The following is a 20,215-nucleotide window of genomic DNA, read 5'->3' as shown; positions in this document are numbered from 1 at the left end:
CGATGAAATCGATTGCAACTCAGTCAGCTGGGGCGTAACCGTTCCAACAAAAATAGGTTAGGACAGCTTGTCTTCAACACATTCTTCGCTGCATTACCATAGATACCCGTCCTCCAATCCCTTTATGCAACACTTCACCAGCCCAAAACAATACTTTGGCCAAAACTCTATCGACAAAGTCCTCGAAATGTTGTGTCTAAATTTATCACATGCTTTTTCGTACTAAAAACAAACGTTATGCGTATTGGGATCTTCAGTTTAGGCGTGATTAGGGCAATATGGTAAAATTTGTGACAGCTGATCGTGTTAGGTGAATTTAAGAGATACTAAAACACAAAAGATATCGTGCGAGTTGTTAAATATTATTTCCATGACTTTGAGTCAATTCGGAGTATAATTTTCGGTGAGCAAACCTTCTCCTTAATTGAATACGACGGATAGTCTGCAGTTAGTGTAGTTGGTATATTCAGTGCGACCAGATGCTTCTGATAAATTTAAGGAGCCCAATACAGATACCTATTTAAAATAGAGGCAGAAGCTAAGAATAGATCCGACTCCATTTAGCTTGACAAAACGCCCTCGATGATACTGTAGCGTCCCCTGAAAAGTGGTCTGAAGACTTCGATCCGTCGAACAACAACCGCGTCTGGTGAAATTACTAATGCTCAAAAGACTGTGTCGTACGACAAGCGGCCTATAGTTTCAAAGACGTTTTTTCATTACAAGAAGCTCAGTCAGATTTTAAAACCCATCTTTCAAAGGAAGCAAAATAATCATCTGTCAACATTGCCTCAAGTCCATCCGTCAGTTTTCACAACGTTTTCTTTCCTGCAGCCCAAACAATCGTGTAAGAACGTTTCTCTAATGAACAATAGGAGATATCGTCGATAGGTAGAGATAAAAAAAAACTGTATAAAAAATTGTTTCACGACAGCAGTAGCCCGAAAGATTTCGGGAAATGAATCGAAGATTTTGGACACCACAGGCAAATGTTGAAAAAAAAAACACATTCTAAACTGTACAACATCGTCCATAAAACATTCCAAAGCCATAACATCTTGTAGTTTAGGTATAATTCACACTACGAGACGTGAAATGCGATTTACATTTAAAATAACGGTGGAGAAATTAGATAAAACATCTTTTATGCAGTTATCACCTCGATCCGAGTTACATTGTTCGTCTTTCGTAATGCACCACCACCACCCAGAGCATCATCTCTGGTGCACCTATCGGGTATTGCTACTGGCTGCTGGGTGTGTGAATGTATGCGTTTCTACGGATTCAATGGAAAGGGGTAGTATTAGTGGTTGCAGGACTATGTTCGACGGAGTTGGAGCCAAACTGGTTCGCTACATGCATTTATAGTTGAGGGCGAATACGGGCTACCGGGGAGCGCTCCACCTGCATGTGTAAAGTAGAGAAGTTTCCCAGGGGTTGTTGGCACCTTGTCAACTGGTTAAGTTACGCTTACAACCAACTGAAAGCTGAAAAATACTTCGAACGTATTCCCACTTCGTAGTGAAGCACCGATTTTACTACTGCCGTGAATTAGGTATATCGATGGATCAAAACTTTACTTTAAATCCTCTGCATGATGCAATCTTATGCAATGAAATTGAAGCTTCTAGAGTGTGCTATACCTCAAGACCTTTTACGGTTTAGTATCGATACTCTATTGGCAATTGATCCTCCTCTGAATTATGGAAATAATAGATCAAGGTGTTTGATCAGGGGTGCTTAAGAAAGAAGAATTAGAAAGAAGACTGTAAAAATCAAAAACGTCGGGGTGAAAGAAGTAATAGCAAATCGAACGAACCTTGCCCATGCATGTATGTATATCCAATCTACTTTGCGAGTGATTCAAAAAAAGGAGAGAAAGTTTTTAAGCCAGATCATTACCGCTTATGAAGTGCGGTACACGCGAATCACTGAATGACATCAAGATGACGAACGGTAACGAAAATTGTAGGGACGTAGCGCATTATATGCAAGTGATCAAACTCCTAACGCTGGAAAAGCAGCCCACTGCAACCTCCCTTTCTCCACCTCCGCTTCTACCGCCAACGCTTTTCCGCGATCGATAACTAAAACTGCAGAGGCGACTATGAGCATAGCGAAATCGAGGCTAAAGGGCAGTGCAATTCCTTTGTTTACTCAGTGCTCGTCTGGTCCCATCTTCGTTTTTATATTTCATTGCGCAACTACACGATCCATAGGTATGGTGGTTCTTGTTAGCGTTGAGTAGCTAGATGAAGAATAATCCAAGGTTAGAAAACTCTTGGCGTTTGATGCACGCATGACAGACTGTCCCATGTATCAACCATATTCATTGGAAAACGCGTCCTATCCAAAGAACATAAAAGAATAATGACAACTGGGGATGCGAGAAGCTGATAAAGGCAAGGCTGGAAATGCGAAATATATGACCTGTGGGCCAGGTACCCACGGACAACCATGACCTTCGGCAGTAGCGTCTTGGCATCGGGATTCTACGGGTTGGGTGTTGCGGTCGTCGCGGAGCCGAAGAGATTTTATTCCTGTGGAAAACCCTTCCACTGCTGCGCGTGCAGAGAGTAATGGCCGATAAAATGCGCGAAAGGTATGTGTAAGGGTGTCAAAAACCTGATATATGCATGAACCTTAAACTTTTACGTGCTTTTGCGAAATGGGCTCCGCGGTATAGACGGATGCCAGTCTAATGGATCTATCGTCATTTTTCTCCCCCACGTTTATAAACATAACCCGTTATATACAGTGACATGTAGAGATGGATGAGCACTACCCTGCAGATTCCTATTACAAGCTTCCTCGATCAGCCGTTGAAAACTTTGCTTTTATTCCGAGATCTTAAAAGATGTCTGTGAGAGTCATTCCGAAGACTGGGTGGGTTTGTCCCATCTTTCGCTCTATAAGTAGCAGAAGACTTTGAGGAAAGTCTTTCTACAGAGTCAATCAGAATCTTCCCTGACAGTGACTTTTTATCACCTGACAACAGACTTGTGCAAGGTTTCGAATAATGCAGATTCTGATGTAAGACCCGCAGTCAAATGTCGAAATAGACACATCCTGTCCGCAGTTGCAATTTGTATGGCAGACTTACGTCAGAATGTTACTAGGGCGTATCCTCCCTCCATCCCTCCCCCCCTCCCTCCCGTTTTCTCCCTCTCCCTCTCCATAGTGAGAACTCAAAGGATTGTTAAATTGTTCTACTTTTAATCCCACATTGACGGCTGAAAGATCTAAGCCTGAAGGGAAGTCTATCAGAAGTCCTTGTTATAGATGCGTCTTTATGAAGTATTGGAAAAGTATTTTTCACTTCACAGGGCATGCTTTGCATTTGTGATAAGGATATCTCACGCCTCCAGTTGTTCGTCTAGATTGATTTATCTTCGAGCTTGATTGTTTTACTTTCTATCTGAGTACAACCGCCCAGTATTTGTCACCTCAAAAATGGTCGTAACCGGAATTCTTCAATTTCTGACACGCTAAGGAAATTCAAAGACACCACTCGAGTACAATTGTATGTACATCCGTTCTCCTACAGAATTTTTAGGCCTTGCTTACATTTCGTTATAACGGTTAGCAAGTACCTCCCATACCTGAATGGATTATCAATCGGCATTAGGTTGAAATTTTTCAAGTAAACGGACGCAGATTTTGATAACTACCGTCAATTGTTGGGCATGCCTTAATATTTTTCTAAAGAAATATGGATAAACTGTTAGAATGACTTGTCCCACCTTTTAAATATAAATTTGTTTCACTATATCGTGTGTTGCGCACCTTTAAAGAATGTTGCAAAAACGCATTGGTACGTTCGTCAAATTTTTACCAATGTAGTTATAATTGCGAAGAAATTGTTGAATTCAAGTACCTATTGTTCGTTTACGTATCAATCAACTGAAGTACACGTGATAATCCTACAACGTTCAAGAAATCAAAATATAATTACACCATGAAAATATTTTATGGGGCAAAAAATCTTTTAGTCGTAGTGATCTATGATAAATTTACGAAGCAGTCACTTTGCTGGATTAATGAAAAAAATTAGATTCAATCACGCCGCATGATACGGTTTCTGGAGTTGAATTCGTATTGCCACCCATACATACATACATACATGATACACAGTGTTGTACAGATACTCTGTCAAGTTTTCATAGCGAAGGAAACATTCTCTTGCATCCATTCATAACAGGCCATAATTGTCACCTCCCGTCAATGTATTTACTTATCATGCATTCATAGATAAATTCAATGCAATTAACTGAGAACGATTGGATTAAAAATCTTACAAATCAACATTGCAATATATGAACAGTTCAGACAAATGTGTAAAGCCAAATCGATTTCAAAAATCGTAATACTTCCAGTGAATATTGTTCGTTGGATATTAAAAACAAAATGTAGTTAAAACAGCGTTATGTGAAGTATGCTTACAACATTTTCTTGTAAAATTTGGTGGTGAATAGCTCTAAATAAACACACCCGCAGCCTTTGAAAAAAAGTTATTGAAATCAATTGACCACCCTTCAAAATATACCGTAAGTCACGTTAATAATCCGTTGTTTATACATACATAGAAGAATGTAAGTTAGATCTGTGTCGGTCGGGTTAGGTTAGGTTAGATTTTTAAGTCACGTGACCAAAAAATTTGGCAAAGGTCATAGAATGGATAACTATTCATAAGTTTCCACATTCTGGGAGTATATGGTTGGAACGACTTTGAATGAATGAAGCGTTCCCAACATGGATGTCAACATGGTTCTCTGACTTTGTCATGTTTTGCTATTGGAACTTTGACATGTATAATACTCTGTACTGTATCCTGCGATGTGTTGGAATGTTATGAGGATCGAATGCAGTGTTTGAGTGATTGACGGTTGGTGATGACGCAAAGTGAATACTAACCTCATAATCTCGTTTTCCCGTTCTTCCTCTTGTTTTTGGCGCATCATGACGCTCTCGATGATGCGCCTTTCTTCTGGAGTTAGGTGCGACATGTCTGGGAGGTCCGCCATCACGGCCCGACTGATCCCGGGGGCGCAACCCTGTCCTCCACTTTTGTTTCCGTCTTAATAATTGATGAAGGTATAAAAAAATGCCGGCACGTTAGGGGCAACAGCTGTAGCTGTGGAACAAACCGCGGTTCGTAATGCCGGGTTGGTGGGTGCCTGTTCTCCAGGAGGGTGATCGAGACACATGGGGCGTTGACTACAACTACGGGGCGACTCGTCGGCGGAGTCATCCGCCACCGAGGAGCCAAACACGGCGAACAAGGCGTGAAAATGTGACAAGAAGAACCTCGAACGACGACGAAAAAAGCCCGAGGAGTGCCTCGATTATTATCGTTAATAGACAAATCACTACGAACCCATTAAGTCCACTGTTAAAAATCCTCCACCAATAATTTATACCCGTTACAATATTATAGGGCGTTGATGTTTTCAAAAAAACTCTTCTATATAATAAACTGTACCGATTCAGTTCTACCGTCACTGCAGCACTAATTATACAGCAATTGTTATTATTAATATTATTGTTATTGTTATTACTATTATTATTATTATTGTTATTACTATTATCGTTATAATATCCGGAAGCACACTGCAGTATCTTGCAGAGGTTAAAAAATTCTCCAACTGGCGGTCCAACAACTACACTGATCGTCGCCTCTGAGAGTGAATCGTCGATTTTGCGAATGTCCCCTGATTTGAGATATCCTGCACTTGCGTCATTCGCATCGTTCGTATAACAAATCATGATCACAGAATGTGAGGCGGTTTTACCATCATTTAACCGTGGCTTGAATATGTGTATTATAAAGGCCAGATTAAACCATCAGCCATGCACTCTCTCTCTCTCTCTCTCTCTCTCACTCTATCTTCCAGCCTCGTCTTTCTTGTCACTATTTATACCGTCGTAACGCGCTCCACACGTCACACTTGTATTGCTGCTATCGTTGCTGCACCACTGCACTGACCGGGGGCGACGGGGGTTGGGTGGGATGGGAGTGGGGGAGGGGGATACAAATAAATCCTCCTTAACGGGTAAACGTAGTCAGGATCAATAGTCGGCAACGCGTTCTGAATGAATCCACGCCATGCACACAACCAGCGTTATATAGCTGGAAGTAATTCTCTCTATGTGTCTCTCCCTCTCTAATCGTGAAATAGGATTCACCCACAACCCTATAATGCACTTCTAGCGTATGACGGTTTCCCCTCCTCAAATTGCAGATCACCCTGATGCGTGTACCTCTAAAATTCTACATTCTCTTGCTCATTCAGCTTCCAGGTGACGATCCTTCGCTGGTCAAGGATCCAGGACTCTTCAACACAGAACAAGCTTCCACCACCACCACCACCAAGAGCATTGATTCCAAATGGGCAAACGGGTCAGGTCACAGCTCCACAATATGTGGAGCACCTCGAGTAGTAGTTATCTATGTATAGTTTTTCAAACGGAAAACAGGTCGCACGCACTTTCCTCGTGCATCGGTAAATGAATCCCGTTCAGAGTGAAGAAAACAAGTAAGAAATAGATAGAGGAAGAGGAGAGATAGAGGGAGGGAACGAGAAAACCGTAAAAATAATTCAGCTCAAAAACCGAACAGTAACAGTTGGTGGCTTCATTGTTACGATGGAGCACTATTTTTTATAGTGTACTTATGGTTATCCTCTAGCAGTATCAAGTTGTCTACATGACCAAACAAATTACCGTTTCAGGATTATTTCAAAAGGATGAACGTTCAATGTCGCACACGAGCTCACGGATCAGTAGTCGAAGTCATCCAGCGAGTAGTCGTCCAGCTTTTGTGGACTAATAAAAAATTTCCGTGCACTACGGTCTACGAACATCAGCAAACAACCCCACCTCCAGTGTCCACGGTTTTCGACTTCAGTCCCGACAACTCGGTCACCGCTTGTCTGGGTATTGAGGGGGGTCAATTTCGTAGAGGAGGGTTGCACCAGTCTCTGTTCACCGCTAGCGTCACTTTCGGACTAATTTCGGGCCCGATGCTCACCCAACACGACATATTATCACCACGGTCTGCGCGTCCCACCGTCTGTCACCAGATAACACTCCTGCAGTAAGTATCCGAGGTTCAACTCCTCATTCAATCTTCATCTGCTTCCAGCCGTGAAAATAAGCTCGAACAACACCGGGTAGTGGAACGACGACTCAGCACGATCCACACCCATAACCCCGTGAACGGTTAAGCCTGGTTTCTCTTCAGTCCCGATCCGCTTTTGCAGTCCCGTTATCAGCTCTTCACTGGGTGGATATCACTGGTCTGTTTACTCGGCTGCTTGGCTCAGGTCTCTTCGTGCACAATAATGTGTGATAACCGCCGTGCGCTACGTTCGATGGATTTTCTCAAAGCTGGGCCGACCGCGCGACCATCGACACGGCGTGGCCTCAACCCGGACCACCATTCTCCGGTGACGATTTGCGCGAACACTATTGCCGAGGGAGCTTTATTCGCGTTGACGTTGGCGTAGGTTGCGCCACCTGGGCCACGGAAGCGGGGGCGGAAAGCTTCTTCTCCGCGCCGCCGCCCCCCGAGCATGTATCTCGGCTGGCTTCAGGCCGCTCCGGCTCCTCAGGGGCTGTAATGCCCGTGCCGTCGGGGGCCGATCTCTTCTGCGTGGGCAGCGGGCACCCGGGCGCCAAATCACTCGTTCATGCGGTCTGAATAAATAATCGGATGCGGAGCGAACCTCGGGCCAATCCTCGGACCGGGACGCTGCTTACGTCATCCGACGCCCCGTATTGATCAACGCCAACGCCAATGGCGCTCGGTATCGCGACGACTCCACTGCCCCCATATCAACCCCAAAGAATTCTACCACGTCGACGCTACCGCGACGCCAGAGAACCGCCAATTTTGATTCAATGCGTTCTCCGGAAGCCGCCACACGGCCATGCACACTCCATGCCTCCCAAAGACCGGTTATAATCATAGTATTGATTAATAAAACAGGGTTGCAGAGTGGCTTTTACATGGTTATTATCGGTGTAGAAATCCTGGTCGGATCGAATTATTCAAAACAATAGATTGAAAAACCGGATCACTATTGGATTCATCTCAAGTTATATTAACGTTGGGTTGAATTCTTCTATTTCACTAACAACACTGCATTCAAAACACCCCTAAAATACGTCCAAGGTACTTAAAAATGAGTAACTTTTCATTCGTCTTTCAGCTAACAATAAGCTCAGTTCTTCGGATTTCTTTCAAAAACAGTTCGTAGCTCATTGTCAGCTGTTAGATGGTTTGCCTTGTCAATTCTCGAAGATGATCATATAATCGAGTCAAAACAAAGCTCCAAGTTCATCGAATGGTGGCCATGTTGGTTTAAAGTATAGGTGTAATTAAATAGTAATCTGCATTATTATTTGAACTTGAAAATGAATTGCTTCCAAAATACTGAAAAATTGTAATTTCAATAAATAAGGTTACTTACTGCTTTCTCTTCTTCAAATCAGCCGTTCAGTTGCAGAGATCATTTGTCGCGGTACTTGTTGCACAACATTCAGAGAGGCCAAAAATCAAGGTAATGAACTACTCGCGTTCCAAGGACCAACACTGAATCCTCGAAATCAGGGCGAGACTTTCTGGTTAGCCTGGTTTTTCCTTCGAAAATTCATAAACGAATTAATGATCCGTGTTAATTGAAACAGCTTACTGTGGGGGGGAGGGGGTGGGGGGAGGCAGAATGGGCCTTAGTGAGCAAGATGGGCCTTGCCAAGATGAAGTGTATTTTTAGGCTAAAGAAAAAAGTGGCATTGCCGAAATTGGGGTTTAATGTTATTCCTTCCTTAACGGAACCCATTTTGCCCACCTTTCTCATAAGCCATGAGTGTTAGAACCAGGAAGAAAGAAGCTGGATGGTTGAAGATTTGGTCCTTTTCTTCTTTTTTATTTTATTCCACTTCCTATTCGTCTTCTCTGTTTTTTTTCCTGTTGTAAATTTTTTGGAATCTTCGAAATTCTTTCACTGTCCTGCTAATCCCGGAATAACAACTCACTTTTTCATGCATTTTTAGAACTTGAGGTATGCTGTAAAAAAAAAAAAAAAATGTTAAGTTAAAAATAAAAAATTACTGCTTTCTTTACGGAGATATTCCAGAATTGGAATTCAATCTTTCTCCTCACTATTTGTTTTAAATACGAATTTTCAAGTACATTAAAGAAATCATATGTTTCAGGAATCAAAAAACTTAGTCTATCAATTATATGCGCTATTGAAGAATGCACAGAAATAAAGAATGTCTAACTTCTTTGAAGAACCAATTTACAAATGAGCGAGCCATTGCAATAATTGTTTGAACATGACAAATCTATTTTACAGTGCGAAGGTATTTAACAAATATTTCAATCCAAAAATGATTTCCTCGGTCATATTGTTTGGCGTGAATCAACGTCAGACAATTACAAGCTTGCATTATCGAATAAGTTGTCATTTTTTTTACAATATTCGTCAACAGATCCAAACTACAGGCGCAAAATCAAAATGGCTGCTGTTAGACACACTTGAAATTTTATTTCGGCTCTACGCTAATTTTCGGAGCTCGTTGAATATCCGATATTATTTCAAGCCAAAGGAAATGACAGCAACGGATACCGAAGTATAATTTCACCTTCGACTAATTTCTAAAAAACGAGAATTCAGCCTGCAAAAATCGTGTAAGAAACGAGTAGATATCAAGCTGCATTATAATAAAATGTGAACGATTGGGTAAAGTCACGTTACCAATGTTATAAAATAATGTGCTTGAAATAAGAAAGTAGACTAAAACCGCATGATGTATAACAGTAGGAAAGAACAGAGAGTGCAGAGAGAACCCGATCGGAGAAACACGCTGTAAGGATTTCGGTGGGACTGCAGCATCCGAGGTTGCAAGGCTGAAGTAGAAGTGGCGTGAGTTATCGTTATTACACGTACTTCTGCATCTCACGTGTCACAAATTGCAACTTTTCCTAGTGGGTGGAGAAGGGGGTAAAAGGAGGTACGGGAGGGTGGCTACCGGGGGGCATTGATTATGCGCTGTAGGAAATGGCGCCGACAGCAGTGTCGGCAGCATCTCTGGCACCGGTCCAACGCTCATCAATCAGATCTGTCCGCAACGCGGTGTAAGAAATGAGCGGAGACCGCAGACGAAGGTGCGGGATGACAAAAAGGAGGGGAGGGGCAGAACAAGAGTGGCAAAGAACCGAATTCGGGGGGCGGGAATGTCCGGGGGTGAAATTTTTAATAGAGAATTGACGAGGAGACACGTCATACACCGTATAATGTTACACTGCAGCCAACAAGGAAAGGGACGAAAATTAGTCTTTTTTACTCTACCAAATATGGCGGAAGAAGTCTTTTGTGAGTTCAAATGAACTTGGTGTTCATTTGACACTTGTAGAAATCTTTCTATCTTTCTATCTTGAGAATTCATATCTCGAGTCTCGACAACCGATTAAGGATTTGTTTCGATATTTTCTCCTATTAATTGAATCAATGAAAAACAAATAAGTAAAGCTCGATCTAAATATTTTTGAATAAAAGAATCCTCAACATAATTGAGTACCTAATTGGCTATCGCGATGTAAATTCGCAAAGTTGATCCACCTTTTCAGCCGTTTACTTTTTCTTCAATAATGTTCATTAGTTTTTAGATGACCGACATTTTTCCTTTGAAATTCAATATTTTTTAGAGGTAAGATTTTTTTGTATAGATAGTTGGCACATCTGGTAAAGTTTCCGAGTTACCTGCTGGCTCCAAAAGGAGCCAGAGGCCAGTCCTCTAAAGGTTAATGACTTCCCTTTCCGGCTAACTAGTTTTCGGTTTGAAACAAAATGAAAGTTCAATTCTATACGAATTACGTGACAATGTCTCCCAATCTTTCACGTGAGCTGGATCAGCAGTCATTGTCACATAATTCGTACAGAATCGAACTCCCATTTTGTTTTGGACCGAAAACAAGGTAGCCCGAAGGGGAATGTCAGTGTAGAGCTAAAATAAAATTTCAAGTATGTTCGCTACCGCAGCCATTTTCATTTTCCGCGAATAGTTCGAATCAGCGTCACGAATATCGTGAAAAACAATATCTTGCAAATCCGAAATTTTTGTAAGTTGTTTTAAGCGAAACGTTTTTACCAAAGGAATAATTTTTTGTCTTCAAACATCTAATAGAAACCTTTTTGTGCCCAAAAATTAAGACCCTCGAAAATCACTTATACGTGTGTACATGTATTCTAAGGCACAAGGTAATGGTAATCGGATTTTCACGATCGTTGAATAACCTGCACTGGGGTTATGTAATGGATTCCTTGGTATGGGCAATATGGCGTCGAAAATTTGTAACAGCTGATTCTTTTAGGCGATTGTAACGAATATCAAGATTCGATAAACATCATCATCGATTTGCAAATTTAAAAATCTGAATACCCGTTCAACTTACGAAAGAAACAAACTGACGCAGTAGAGGAGAATGATAAAATTTAAAAACACGTCTTCTAACTGCACGCGTATCGTTAGCTTAAATTACTCTATTTTAAAACTGTTTCTCGATTTGAAAATTGTTTAAACAACGTGAGGAGTCATCAATATCATGTACAATTATTTTTATATCTATTTTGTTTCGTCCTACATTGTTTTTACAAAATTGATCGAAAAACATTACGATTTTATATACAATGTGATCAAGAAATCAATTTGACATTACGGTATAAAATAACAATCATAATTATAATTATAATGTGAACGAGTGTATCATCAGAAACGCGATGAAAGAATCTGCATGCGTACCTCTTTTCAACGATAGAAATAATTCTAATAATAAATAGGCGAATAATAGATATAGAAAAGCGCTATTGTTAATTAGTATATATAGATAGTAATCGAATAATTCGTATAATGGTAGACAGTATGAACAGTCAGGTATATATGTATATACATAATATATTCTTAAAAATTACTATGACACAAATCGAAATTACACCTATATCATACAATATAGTATGTTTACTATATACATGACTTGGATCAGGTATTTACAATAGTTTATTCGTTGCTACCCGTGATTTCGCTTCTTTGTTTTCATTCTCTCAACTCTTTTTAACCCTTTCACGTGCAACGGAAAATTTTTCATGCATTCACGTTTTTTCTTTCCATTTTCGACGTAGCTTTTGTATTTCACATAAAAAATTTCTACGAATAAAGAAACCACAAATAGTCTAACAATGAAACAAAATAGTGTCTTGTTTAATTTCTTCCATTTTCTGCGATCGCAAAAGTGAAACAGGAAAAAAAAAATTTAATTGAAATTTAGTGTATGAAAGGGCTGCTTCAATTTACTCACATAAGAATTGTCATTATTCATGTGAGTGAAACAAAACTTGGTAGTAAAAAAAAAAAAAAAAAATTAAAAAATGAATGGAATAATTTGAGGGTACTATAAAATAGCACTAATAATAATCATGTGGCATAAATCCACCTAATTCTATGTTACATATGTATAAAATAATAAGATATTTGTACATTTCGTTTTGTTTGTTTCATTTTGGATATGTAGAGAAAAGGTGGGAAAAATAGACTCCCTGTACAATCAAATGGGATTTCAGAAAATGTTAATAACGCTTGAAATATATTTTCAGAACCCAAGACAAAAAACTGTTTTGTCGAAATTGGTCTAACGTTATTAAAGATCCCTTTAAAAGGCCTATTTTCCCCGCCTTTGATCAATGTATACAGAGTGAATTGCTAAAGGCAGAATGATCCGTTGTATGCTAGAGTTTATTGCGCATGTGCCACAATCCGAGAGCAGATATCTGCCAGGGCGGCCAACCGTCATGAATCTAACCTCGAAAATTTTGATAGTTGTCGCTGGCAGTTGTATTCAACACAGACAGCTGTGAAAAATTTTAAGGTTACAAACGTCGGGATAAACTGTCGTCTAAATTTATGACGGTTGGTCACCCTGGTAAACTCTACTCTCAGATTGTAGCGCATGCGTGTTAAACTATAGCAAACGACGGATCGTTCTATCATTAGTCATTCACTCTGTACATGTATAGCTGCTGATTGATCACAAATCATAATTAAAATGAAGAAAAATGGAGATTAAAATCAATAAATATAATATTCATATAACTAATAAAATAGTGTTATCACTGGCAGAAAAATTTCTGTCACGTTGTTAATGTTTAGGTAGTTTAACAAATATGTAAATCAGTAGGTACCAGTAAAACGAAGATATTTAATACATACTAGACGACGTTTGATTTGGAAAACGACTGATAACGAATAACAAAAATTAAAAATAAGTCACAGCTATTGCAGATTCAGGGACGGTTAAAAATGCATAATATGGCGGATACGTAAAAAAATTAAAATAACATAAATTTAAAGCAAAGCGAAAAAACAATAAATAAACGTGAATAATTGATACATTTTGCGCAATGGCTTCGAGGTATGAAGAGTACTGCATGAAAAACAAATTCCCTCTGCAAATTTATACCGTTCTTGGTCATCGATGTTAGATTTCGTAGAGAAATCCCGACGCGTCGAGAATTCTCTCAATCACGTGCCTTATAATTAACCGTTAAATATAATAGTATTTTTGGCATTGATAAATTACTCTTTGAATATTTGCATCCTATTCTGAAGGAGGCTAGAGAAAATATTCAACGTGGTTGAATTTATCGTCAATTTTCTCCCCTCATGCAAAGTATGAATATCGTAATACGAATAATATTCGTATTGTAAGTTACCTATATAATTATTATTATAATCTTTTACGTCATAAATGTATAAAATATATGTAATATACCTTTTAAATCTATCCGAGTCTAAGAAAAATTTAATTCTGATACCAAATCGTATCAATGCTGATTATGCTTTGTGATTTATAATGCATGTATATTATGTATAGATCTTTAAAGTTTTCGCAATATTTTTTTTCCGTGATTAATTGTTGAGTAGGCTATAAAAAATTTCTTGTCACAGAGTTGAGCTAAAATGCATCGTATCCTAAGGATAAATATATATTCCATGTAAGACAGAAATTAACTACCTAACTCGAAAACTTTTATTAACGCTAACAGTTCCCGTTTGATTTGATAATTAAATCAATAACTCTTTATGCTTTCTCATATATACATATGTAAATCAGTTACCAATTATGATAAATTAGATTTAGGTATATTACCTTTTTCATCTTGGACTGTCCAGTTTTATTATATAAATTTAAAACACTTTTGCTTGTCGTGCGGTATTCTAGTCTTGAATAATATGGAGTCTGCTCTGTACTGGGTATTCAAAAGTGGCATGTATCCAAAAACCTGTAGTAAGAAAACCCAAGTACAAAATTACATCCTTTATCCTTTTTCTAATAAAATTTTTTCCTTGATTTCGGGAAAAATGAATTCACACGACGTTATTTCTTACCTGAGAAAAGAAGTTTATGCACTTATGACGCTCTTGGAAATGCGTGTCGTCTTCGGAGAGTGAAACCGGACATCCGGGACACCTGAACGTCCAACGCGATGTAACCTGATGATCAGAAATACATAGAAATGGATTCATGAAAGCCAAAATTCCAATTCCATTCTCAATTTTTTCAGCTTTATACAATTTTAGATTTTTACCAGTAATTTGTAAGCGAGTGATTTTGTGAAACTTCAAGATTTAGACAGTAAAAAAAAATAAAACTCGTAGTAACTTTCAAATTTTTTTTACAACCGTTCCAGAATAGCTTTTTTCACGTGAAAAAATACAAAAATTTCACTCGATTGCCAGGACGACTATTTCAGGGCTTTTCTCAAATGAACAGCCATTCCAAAACGATAAATTGACAAAACTTATTCCCACGCTCAAAACTTTCTGTTCTTTTTACCGTATTCATAAATAATAATGATATGTTGCGAAATGATAGCAAGAAAACACAATAAACGGTCAGATAATCGGGGTCGGAATAATGAAAGATAACAAGGATGGGTTTATCACTGTAACATAGAAATGAAAGTTTTTCCTTCTATTTGATTTTCACCTTGACGGGCGGTTTCCTTGTGATATGAGACACCAAAAAATTCATCGCGATGTCTTCGCAGTTCATATATTCGTCGACTTTATCCCTGATAGCTTGAGGCAGCCAGTGAGTGTAGAGATAGGTGTAGTGTTTGTGGAAAAACGCGGCACCGGTCAAAACCATCGACAATTCGCATGAGTAATTCGAATTGTAATTCCACGCGTTATGATAATTCTGATCCCAGGCGTGAAAGCGACCCGGAAAACCAACGACTCTGTCACGATGCTCCCTCCAAACCCTAAAAACGCAACAATGGACATTCAAAAAAACTGATGAATAATGCGGATCAACAAGGAATTAGTAGAAAAAAATTCGAGTCAATCACCTGAAGCCGAACATTATTTCATCGTGTCGCAAATGAGCGTCGTCATCGATTGATAAAACTGCTTCAGTCTCGATCGCGTCAAACGGTAAAAATCTGTTGTTTAAACTGTTTCTGAGGGCCTTGATTACCTGAAAGTTTGAGGGGAAACGTATGTTGAGAATACCAAATAGTGACAATTTTTCTTTAAAGTCCGACAAGTTGGGTGTAAATAGAGAAACAGATAGCGGAAAAATGAATTTTCTCTTTTCTAATTTATATGTCGGCAATCAATTATTCGAGAAACCAACTTACGTGTATCGGTACTCCGATTTCAGGCCACCTCAAATCCTCCATCGGCGCTTTTGGGCTGTTCCAAACGACGAGGACTTTGTTCAAATACGGCAAACCATAAAGTCGGGCCAGGGCGTTAATGAGCACCTGCTCTCTCTCGTATGTCAGCATAACAATCGTAAATTGTTCTCTGGGATGATTTCCACCCAGTGACTCGCTAAACTCCTTACCCGCGCCGCCTGCACCTTTTCCAATCGGTCTAAAGCCGACCTCAGATCCTGCGCGGAATCAAAGGCATTTATTTGATGTTTAAAATCGGGCAAAAGAAGTCAGAGAAAGCGAAGGAATAAGCAGAAGATACAGATAAGTTTCTGCATATCATTTTATTCACAATTCAAGCGCGATTTATTCTCAAATACGAGATGTATGATGGGATGCATCGAATCCCCTTTCGATTAATCGAAAGATCGAAGTAACGATTAATTGGAGTCTATTTTAATTTGTAAACATATTAAATATACATAACATGTATCGATAAGTTGAAAGTCCTTTCGATTAATGCTTTTTTTTTTAATCAATCATTATATCGAACAACTGAAATTGCAACGAATCAAAGCTATGATTAATCGATAAATTAAGAAAACGACCGATGGAAAAACAATTAATCAAAGTCTACAATAAACCGATTACTCTCATATTGCAAATCGACGAGAAACAAACGCCAAAAAAAAAAAAAAAAAAAAAAACAAGATATCAAACAACAACTCACCAATAAACTTGGCGTCACTGGGAAGCACCGTGTCGTAAGGTAGCTGAGGATAAAGATTGAACGGATCGGCCCAGTCATTCCAAATGATATGCCCCTGGGTAAGAAAAGTGGAGTAATTCCTCCTGAAAGATGGGGAAGGATAAGGAGGTTCAAGAGGTCCGAGGCTCTCCTCAGCCTCGGGTTCAGCAACGATATTGTCAGCCCTCAGAGGAACAAACGTCTCGTTGAAAACACTGGGACTTGGCGTCTGCGGGGCTGGAAGCGGAGGAATTCCGAGTCTGTCTCTAATGACAGCGACGACGGTGTCGACGGCACCTTGAGCTACGCCCAAATACCTTTCCCAGAGAGTTCTTCCTTGCCTTCGCATGGCAAGTAAGTCACTGTCCGGAATTGCGCGAAGCAAAAAGTGCATCTCTGTGACTCTAGCCTTGGGCAGAAAGACGACTGCTCTGCGCCAGGCGACGACTTCGCCGTAGCTGAGCAGGACCTGATCTCCGCCCAGAATAACTGGAATCGCCCCGGCCCTCAGCGCCTCGTATAGTCTAGCCTGCATCGAGGTTGTAGAAAGGAATTCTGCGTCGCTCGGCGCGAGGATAAGGGCGAAGGTTGAGTCCTTGAGGACCGATTTTCGCGACGAGTCAGTTCCACACAGTGACCAATCGGCAATTTCGACCGATTTTCGATCGTCTGAGGCCGGAATGCACTCGAATTGGATCAGGAATTTGTCCAGCGTCATTCCAGCGGTCATTTCGCGCAGGTGCTGGATTATGAAAGCGTCCAGGTTCGACTCGTTGTCCGCATCAGTGTCGTCCGAACGGCCCAACGGCGTCGTCGCGAATCGCGAAGCGGACTTCATCTCCCCCTGGAAGGAAAGCAAGTACTTTCGACGCGCCGGCAACATCGATGGGCAGTCCTGCCATATGTCTCCTCCTGGCGGACCAAGGATCGGCGGGACTATAAGGTCGAAATTGTCCCGAAATTGGGAACGTCGGAACGTCGATTGGACGAGCATCGATCTTCCTGTGTCTAGCTGGTCGAATATGTTACCTGGAATGGTGTGTTTAAACAAGCGATTTTAAGATAACATTGCCAAAGAGTAAGTTCTCACAGAGAAAAATTGTCGACCAACCATTTTTCGAAGAAAAAACAAAAATATCGACAAGAAATTTTTTGAGAAGAAACAATAACAGAAGTTTTTCGAGGAATATTATTGAACACTGATTGAGGGTAACGTGAATTTGTTGACGTAGCTTTCCGAATCAAATAATACATTGTACAGTAAAACCGAACAAACCTGTTAGATTTTCAACCATTTTGAAACCATTTGAAACGAAACAACGATATGTAAAAAATGTACTAAGCATTTTGATTTCTTTCTTAATGCACAAAAACGAATAGGACTTGGGAAATGTAAATATTATTCTTTTTTTACCTGAACCGATGGAAAGATCCCGTCGTGCGAGATTCAGCAGGATGTGATTCCTTCCATCGCCACCCCAATATGGTAGCGAATGCAGCTTTTCGACATCCAAAGGACTTGACTTAGTCCCATGAGATTCTGTGGACAAAGCCTCACCGACTAGAACGATATAGATGCAAGCCTCTGCCGGATTCGCTGTTAAGTGTGGATTGTAGCCTGAAAATTAATTTTTGCAGTCATGTAGAAATTTGAAAAAACTATGATTTTACTTAAAATTTCTGATTCGATCAAAGTAAAACATCATTTCCGTATTCACGTACCTAGCGTCTGCTTTATGGTAGTTTTGAGAAACCCATCAACATCCCACGCAGCATTAACAACCGAGTATAAATCAGGATCGTAGAGAAAGACAGGAAAACCGCTGGTTAACGCACATCGGCTGTGATCGAAGCAATTGTACATACGACACGAGCGAACGTGACGGCTAGGCGGAATTTTTGGTGGCAAACTGTCGACGAGCATTCTTTTTGGCGGCGCAAGTTCTGGCGTGTTTCTCTCGACAGCTTCCCGCTGTGCGACTTGAGCCTGAACGACGCTGATTTTGAGCCTGTCAAGGTCAGTCTGCTGGTGAAGTAGCTCCTGCTTCAACTCGTCTATTCGCTGCGTAAAACCACTGACTTCCATTTGGAGACGCTGACGCTTAGCCTCAAGATCTCGAAGCTCATTGCTGACCGATATTTTTATCCTCATCATTTCCTCAATTCGGGATTTAAGGTCTGATGCTTTCATCGACGTGAAATCCTCAAACGCTTCAAGTTTTGATCTCGTTCGATGGATATCGATGTTTGGGGAATCTGATTCAACCTGAGTGCAAAAGGAAGGTAAAAACATTGGGTGAAAAAACACATTAGGTACAAATTGAACTAACGAAAAGTCTCTGAGAGTCATCTTGCATTACGCTTTTGTCGTACGTTACTGTGTTTAGTTTCTTTTTGCACTAATGTTCACAATCGAAAGGTTTAGATTTGTGTTCGACTTTTATACGTCTAAATTCCAACTTTTGTATGTCAAGTTCTTTACTATAATATCAATATTGATAATATTTCAAATTAATCCATTTGGTGTTAAAACAATGGATTGAAGATGCCAATTAATCGATCAACCGAAAAGCGATTATTTTAAAGGGCTGATTATTCAAACTATTGAAAAAACAATTACTTTGAAGTATAACAATTACTTATCAAGTTTAAATTTCAGTAATTTGTCTTTTTACGAGTGATGAAAAAATAAGCAAATTAAATATGCACACAACCTTAGATAGATAATAATGCGTGAAGAGTGGCACAATGAAGAGAACGACCGGAACCAGAATTATTATTCTAGAGAGTTTAACGTGCGAACGCCAGTGGAATGTCTCGATGCGTCCGCTGCCGACCGAATGATAAGCGGGGCCTCCATCATACAAGCCGCCGATCATATTTGCAAGCTTGAATCCAACCTGGATTCGCCCGTAGTTATCAATGAGGGTTCGAAATCATTTTCCCCTTCAAACTCGGCCAGATCTAATTTCTGAAATAAAAGTCATCGACAGTTAGAATTAGGTTAGTCAAAATTAAGTTTGTTTAGGCGAGTAATTGGGCTAAACTGGATGGAGGATGTTCATAATCTTTTTAAGCATTCTTTTTTCTTCTTCTAATTTAGAGAAAACATTGACGCAGCGTTTGACGAAAATTTTCTCCTTGAAGGTTATGAATCTAAGTTTGCACACGGAACGTGACAGATCGTGTGTGACTTTTCTGCAGAATAACATGCTTAATATACTTTATTTATTATTCACACCAATACGTATGTTGCTACTTACCTTGTTTTTATATGAGCAGAACCACCGGGATCAACTCATCTTCTATCACTTGGATGTATTACATTCTTCGAATTGATGTGGATAATTCTGAAGTGTGGTTCATTCCACAGATATCACTACTACCACCACAGTGACCACAAGTGATTACATAGACATAAAGGACAGTTTACAATGTACGTTACCGTAACCCGTAACCGCTTGTTGTAGAAACTTGGATAATAAACTTACATGATTTGCCTAGGATTGCAGCTTTTTTTTCCAAATAAGTTTCTCTCTCGCGCTGGTCTGGACTTAAGTAGTAAGATGCGTACCAGCGGCGCCAAAATACCCTAGATAAGTGGTGATCAATGAGGTATTTGAATGAAAAATTCCATTAGTATCGTCAGATAGAATGTCGAAAAAGTAATTGACACGTATTTTTTCTTTTTTCAATTCAACGTTCCCTAACAAAGATCTAGCAGTTTGAAATTGACGCGTGACGT

At 39.8% G+C, this 20,215-nt stretch overlaps 2 protein-coding genes across 16 annotated transcripts in view; both read right to left on the bottom strand.

The window, feature by feature from the left end:
* LOC124410988 (regulating synaptic membrane exocytosis protein 2) overlaps nt 1-5,041 on the bottom strand; it is a 67,263-nt gene extending 62,222 nt beyond the window's left edge. For all 14 annotated transcript variants that reach the window (XM_046889776.1, XM_046889769.1, XM_046889773.1 and 11 more), the window contains exon 1: nt 4,915-5,041. In XM_046889776.1, coding sequence (XP_046745732.1) covers nt 4,915-5,024 — 110 coding nt within the window. In that variant the 5' untranslated portion in view covers nt 5,025-5,041. The remainder of the gene's footprint in view (nt 1-4,914) is intronic.
* A 5,904-nt stretch (nt 5,042-10,945) lies between these two features.
* On the bottom strand, nt 10,946-19,857 carry LOC124411164 (exostosin-3). 2 transcript variants are annotated; one of them, XR_006929651.1, is made up of 11 exons: nt 19,738-19,857; nt 19,185-19,444; nt 18,193-18,736; nt 17,885-18,088; nt 16,453-17,499; nt 15,705-15,961; nt 15,414-15,541; nt 15,050-15,326; nt 14,449-14,553; nt 14,075-14,342; nt 10,946-10,955 (listed from the first exon to the last, which is right to left on the bottom strand). XR_006929651.1 is itself a non-coding variant. In XM_046890111.1 (10 exons), the coding sequence occupies exons 2-10, from the start codon at nt 19,347-19,349 to the stop codon at nt 14,238-14,240; spliced, it is 2,832 nt and encodes a 943-aa protein (XP_046746067.1). In that variant the 5' UTR covers nt 19,350-19,444; nt 19,738-19,857; the 3' UTR covers nt 13,986-14,237. The 2 variants fall into 2 exon arrangements, 1 of the variants encoding a protein (XP_046746067.1); XM_046890111.1 differs by lacking the exon at nt 10,946-10,955 and having other exon boundaries at nt 13,986-14,342.
* Nucleotides 19,858-20,215: the final 358 nt, after the last annotated feature.

Source organism: Diprion similis, chromosome 10 (genome assembly GCF_021155765.1).
Source record: "Diprion similis isolate iyDipSimi1 chromosome 10, iyDipSimi1.1, whole genome shotgun sequence".
Taxonomy (NCBI): Eukaryota; Metazoa; Arthropoda; class Insecta; order Hymenoptera; family Diprionidae; genus Diprion; species Diprion similis.
Note: the sequence above shows the minus strand (reverse complement) of the source record. Positions and strands in the feature narration are given on the sequence as shown.